General features: G+C 43.7%; 1 protein-coding gene across 1 annotated transcript in view; it reads left to right on the top strand.

The window, feature by feature from the left end:
- Positions 1-1203: 1203 nt before the first annotated feature.
- RBM46 (RNA binding motif protein 46) overlaps positions 1204-6000 on the top strand; it is a 36540-nt gene continuing 31743 nt past the window's right edge. Inside the window, exon 1 of the mRNA XM_074993149.1 lies at positions 1204-1354. Coding sequence (XP_074849250.1) covers positions 1204-1354 — 151 coding nt within the window. The remainder of the gene's footprint in view (positions 1355-6000) is intronic.

Genomic DNA, 6000 nt, shown 5'->3' with positions numbered 1-6000 from the left:
GAGCTTCATTATGCTTCCGTACATAAACTTGTCAGACATCAGTGTCCTCGTGTAACCTCTGACAGGCTTGAGAAAGGTATCCATCTCAGTACTGCCTGGAAATAATTAAATCCCAAAATGTTGGGTTGTCAGCTAATTAATCATTGATCATACTCATTAACTACCAACACAGAGCTGAAGTGGCCCTAGAAACAGGGATTTTCTGAGTTCAGGAGTGTCCAGAAGAGTAGAGCAGAAGAGCTCACCAAAGCAGGGACCTGGATGCTTCCCTCTGTTGGAGGGCCAGCCTGTGCTATAATTTTAATATCATCAGTGTTTAAAGTGAAGAAACCAGTTTTGAAGTGGGAAACTCATCCTGGTACGAACTGCATGCTGCCCTAGAGAAGAGCTGCAGTTGATAGATCTTTGAGGCCCCATGGCTCTTACTAGTGGCAGGAGTCCTGACTCTGTGAATGGTCCTGAGCTGAGAACCATTCTGGAGGGGGATTAGTAGATCCATGTGGGAATGCGTAGGCTGCTTTTTGACTCTTAAGACTCTGGGATGAAGACTTGTATTTAACTGAAGTTTAGCTTAATAAGCCAGATAGTTCAGAATGAGTATTTTCTTTCATAAAGCCTTGATGAATTTATTAATGACCTTGGGGTGACTGGCAGAAAGCGCCACAGTTGGCCATCCAGTGACACTCCACTACCCTGCAAAACAGAAATTTCAGACTAAGAAATTTCTACTAAGAACGTAAGAATGGCCCTGCTAGGTCAGATCAAAGGTCCATCTAATCCAGTATCCTTTGTCTTCTGACAGTAACCAGTGCTAGATGCCTCAGAGAGTGAACAGAACAGGGAATCATCAGCGTGATCCCTCTCCTGTCATTCTTTTCCAGCATTTGACAAACAGGCTAGGGACACCATTCCTACCCATCCTAATTAATAGCCAGTGATGGAGCTAACCAAGATCAATAATCCTACAGATTGTAATTGCTATATATGTAATTTTATTGTAATAAATTGGACTATATTTAGTAGCAAATATATGGATAACTTGCTAGTTTAGAACAGAAAAGCTTACTTCTAAGGGAATAATTTAATGAAAAGTTAAAATAACTTATTCTGTTACTTTTCTGGTTTCTGGTAACTTTTATGTATAATTTTAGAATTCTCTTTTGTGAAATTTTATCTTAATGTTTTGTTGAAGACATTGCAAATATGCATGATGAAAATACAGATGTAACAAATGGCTGTGGCAAAGTCCGAACTGGTACTCAGAATGAGGCTGCCTTACTGGCTTTGATGGAAAAGACTGGCTACAGCATGGTTCAAGAAAATGGACAAAGAAAATTTGGTGGTCCTCCACCAGGTGAGCATTTGTTTGAAATTATAAAAATATTAGGCCAAGTTCTGCCTTTACTTAAATCCAGTTACACCATTGAAATTGACAATATGCCATAATGTTAAAGGGAAATTTGCTCCTCCCCTCCATTGGTTCTTGTAATGCAGACAAGAAAGCAGATGGCCAGAAATCTGAAGAGCAGGCAATGGGATGTTTATTGGGGTTAAGCATATCTATCACTCTGTGCCACAGAGCCTTCCTAGTTCTCTTTCTTTTTCTGCACCTCTTGCTCTTAACGGGCTTAATTATACTGTTGTGAACACCCTTGTCCCACCTTACAGTTTATGATTCTGTTCTGTTTTGGAGGGTTATGAGTGGGGGGGGTTTCAGTACCTTCCTCCTTTATATGCAGTGGGGGGTGGGGTAAGGAGTGACCTTGTGTTGGCCAGAGTCACCTTTTCTGTTGCCCCTTCTGAATTGTTGCTTAGCCTTGTCTAGATGTAGCAGTAAAGGCAGTTTTCAAAAGTGTGCTGGTATATCAAACTCTCTTCTCATTGTGCTTATGTACCCAATCTGCTGAGGAAGAAGCATCAAACGGTGTCTTTGTTTGCATGTTAATAAAGATACAAAATATCAAAAATCACACCCAGAATGCTATTCCAAGCTAAGAGACCAGCCTATATTCTAATAATACATGCAATGTGACTAAGATAATATGGAAGAAGACATCTTGCGTATTTCTTCACTTAAGACTAGTCTTAAAATTCTGGTGAACATACACAACATGGTCAGTTTTACATAGATAGGATTTTAATTTTGAATCAGTTTCTCAAATTTCAGTTGTATTTTTAAGTCACCATGAGACTTACAGCCATATTTTGAAGTGATGTTTCACAACTTTAAAGTAACATGAATACAGACTATCTGATTGCAACAAATAGGGAAACTGCAATTTTTGTACTTGGGTAATTCATAATAAAATCTATGAACTTCACTCAGACTTAAAGAAAATTGCTTTTGTGCTGAATAGAGTAGTTAAATATTAAGCACAGATGATTTTATTCATAAAATTACAGGCAAAATTGGAAACTGCATTTATGTTCTATAGCAGTTGCAAGTCATTTTTGCATGGCTTTGGGCTTGATTACATTGCAAAAATTCACCCATTGACTTCCCTTACTCTACTGGTGTTGATGTGGGGGTGGTGCCCTCAGCATTCGATTTAGCAAGTCCGTATTATGCCTGCTAAATCAAACATGGGAAGTTCAACCTCCATCACGCTGACCCAGCTGTAAGTGTAGACAAGCCCATAGTCTCCAGATAGGGAAACAACCACAAAATCGACATACCTACAATTTTTTTTCTCATATGCTCGTGGCTCTCCCATGAACTCTTTTATGTTCCTCCAAAGTCGCCAAGGATCACTGTTTTTTAGGCACTGGGAGTAGCAAATCCAAATTTGCCAATATCTGAAAAAATATGGAATCTGACCATGCTGGCAATGTACTGGTCTTCAAAACAGCATTAGTAATGTGCCCTATGACAAAAACTGTGAAGGGCAACATAGTCTACTCATGTTTGGCAAAATGATGTGCTGTTTGTCTCTGAATTTGGTATATATTTTGCATTATTTCTTTCATATATAAGATTTAAGCTGATTAGTGAAGATGCTGACAGATACTGTTGGCAATATAGTTTGGCTTTGTTTACCTTTCTAAAATGTAACTAACCCCTTAGCAGTAACAGGTCTGAAGTTGCAACTATTAAGTGAGTAATTTACTTTGCATAAACTCCGAGTATTTTTAAGCTAATTTTTAATTGGGGTGCAAGAAAGATTCAATATATATATATATAACTAGAACCTTGCAAATCTGTGGATATCTGCTTTGTATCTGGGGATAGCAGCACGGATGCAGATACAAATTTAATATCTGTGCAGTACTCATAACAATAAGAGGTGGGGAGTTAGCTGTGAGGAACCATGACACAGACCTTCACCTGTTCTGAACAGGAGGCGTAGAGGTCAGAGGCTGCTGATACCCCATGCCCAGGATAGGTGAGATTCTGCTGTGACACCTCACAAGCCGCGTGGCTGGACTGTGGCTTTGAGCTGTGCCCTCCTCCTTTCCCTGTGTCCAGAGCCAGAACAGGGAGAGCTGCACTGGCATCTATGGGGAGCCTGGGTTCCTCCAGCTGCCCTGGGTTGGGAGATTGGGGCGGGGAGCATAGTTATTTGGTGGAGGTCTGGTGGGCAGGGACCCTGGGTGGGGGCTGCTCAGGTGGAGGGTGTACCATGTGTCTGCAGCTGCTGACCAACTCTTACCATGGCCTGCCTGCAGCTCTGAGCCACCCCCGTGGCTGGAGCTGGGACAGGAAGAGCTTCTCTGGCAGCTGTGGAGGGGCCTGAGTTCCTCCACTTGTCCTGGGTGGGGAGGGTCTAGGGTTCAGGGACACTGGGTGGAGGGTGTTCCACCTTCCCCCTGCCTCCAGAGTAGGTGGAAGATCTGCTGTGACTCCCCACAGCTGGCAGAGTGGCTCTTCCCAACCCAGCTCCTGCCAGGGAGGGGAATTAGCTTGGAGCCTCAGCCCTGCCGTGGTGAGAGTTGCCCAGAGGCAGCTGCAGGGAGTTGTATTGGATCCTCTGCCTGTCCTGGGCTGTGGGGATGAGAAGTCTCTGGGCAGCTTCACAGGTCCTCACCCAACCTGTGCCAGGTCAGGAACCATGGAGAGCTGAGAAATATCTTTCACCTTCCCATGGTCTAGGCTCTGTGCCTGGTCAAGGTCCAGTAGAAGGTCTGCAGCTTCATGCAGATTCCCTACAGCTGTCCCCAGCTGGGCTCTGCAGAGCCTCAGTTTGGCTCCAGGTGTAGAGCCCTGCAAATCCACAGGTAACTTTTGCAGATCGGTTGTATATTTTTGCAGGGCCCCATATGTAACTCGCTTTTTGGGGGAGGGGTGCAATATTGGGTGTATTGAAAAATGCAGTTGGATCAGATGTAAGAGATGCTAAAACTGGGAAATATGAATTTTATGTTTAGATGTGTATTTATTACTTAATTGGTTAGTTAATCACTGGCAGGGCCCCATCCCCTGCACCAGGGCCTGGGGCTATTCCAGCCTCCCAGGTAAGCAAGGGATCTGCTGTTGTAACATGTATTTCCTGATAAAACAAAGCATGGGCTGTCTAGTCTTAATAATGACTATGTGAATATTGACTCCTGTGTTGTCTAACGAAGCACCTGCACATAGGAAAGGGTCGTCTCACTACAAGTGGTAGTACTGTAGATTGAGCACAGGATAAGGCAGCTAATGTAGCAAGCAGTCTTCCCTACTGCTGCACATCTGGGACTCTGCATATGAGGATTATATGGTCCATTACAATTTTGTTTGTATACATTTAATCTCTGTAACATTAGGGTCTTAATCCGCGGTGTCCAATACGCTTACTGTTTGCCCCATGTGGTGAACTGGACACCAAGGTGTGACGAAGCAGCTCGTTAGAGCCACACATGACATGCCCTCCACCCACTCTGCGCATGCACCCCACCACTTGGTTGGACAGGTGTGTGACAGCACTGACAGAAGCAGCTCCTCCTGTAGCTTGTGAAGTGGCTTCAAATGTGGCCTTAGTGGCGGGGTGCCACACGCCTCCAGCGGCAGCAAGGCACCTTGTGCGGTGGCTCCAGTGAGTCACAGGCAGTTTGCATGGGGGTGGAGGGAGCGCCTGACTCTGGGACATGTTATGTCAATCATTACGTTTCTTTTGGACACCACTGGTGTTACTATTAAGTTTTCACTTAAAATGTAGGCAAATTGTTACCATCTGATGGCTAGCTTGCCTGCCTCTTTATTTTCCACTCTTTTATTTCTTTCCCCTTTCTCCATGCTATTTTCTTTTTTAATCCTTAAAACTGCTCTGCTTTCAGCTATGTCTACACTATGATGTAAATTTGATCTTTATTAAAATCAATTTTATAATGCTGAGTTTTATAAATTCAAATTGGTTTGTCCTTATCTCTCCACATAGTTGACTTATTGCTGCCACAATAAATCACCAAGCATTGACTTGCAGCAGTACATTGTGGGAACCCATCCCACAGTTCCCTCAGCTCTGTAGTGTTCTGGGTTTTTTGCTGGTGAAGTATGGGAAAAATAGGCCCTGCAAGTGGTTGTGGGTATGTGATGTCATCTTCCCAGATTGAATTGCCCTTATTCCCCTCCTGTGGAAAGCAAATGGCCATTTTTTCAGAAAGAAAAAAAGAAAAGTAGGCAATCCCAGGCAAAGGAAAACCAAATATCCTGGCTCCAGAAGGTGTAGTGTGCCAGGCAGCGGACCACTTTACGTCCTGGGATCACTCAGCTGACTGTACCATCTCAGCTGGCACTCCAGCTACTCTTTCCTCTCCTCCTTCCTCGAAACCCGAAATGTCCTCCCTGAAAATATACAGGAACAGATTATTGCTTGAGAAAAGAATAGGATAGTAAAGTTGAGGAAAGTGCAAACCGTAACAACTAAAGCCAACTCCATCAGATGGGAGAAGAAGACAATTTGTGGTGCAGGATTGTCGGCTTCTCACTTCACTACACAGGTGTGTCCTACGTGGGGCGTGGAGCTTGCCACATTTTCACATGCCAGAATGACTGTGTCCTGGGATCAACTGTGTGTGTGTATC

This window comes from Carettochelys insculpta, chromosome 4, assembly GCF_033958435.1.
Source record: "Carettochelys insculpta isolate YL-2023 chromosome 4, ASM3395843v1, whole genome shotgun sequence".
In the NCBI taxonomy this organism is placed as follows: Eukaryota; Metazoa; Chordata; order Testudines; family Carettochelyidae; genus Carettochelys; species Carettochelys insculpta.
The sequence above is the reverse complement of the archived record's forward strand: the minus strand, read 5'-3'. Positions and strand labels throughout refer to the sequence as shown.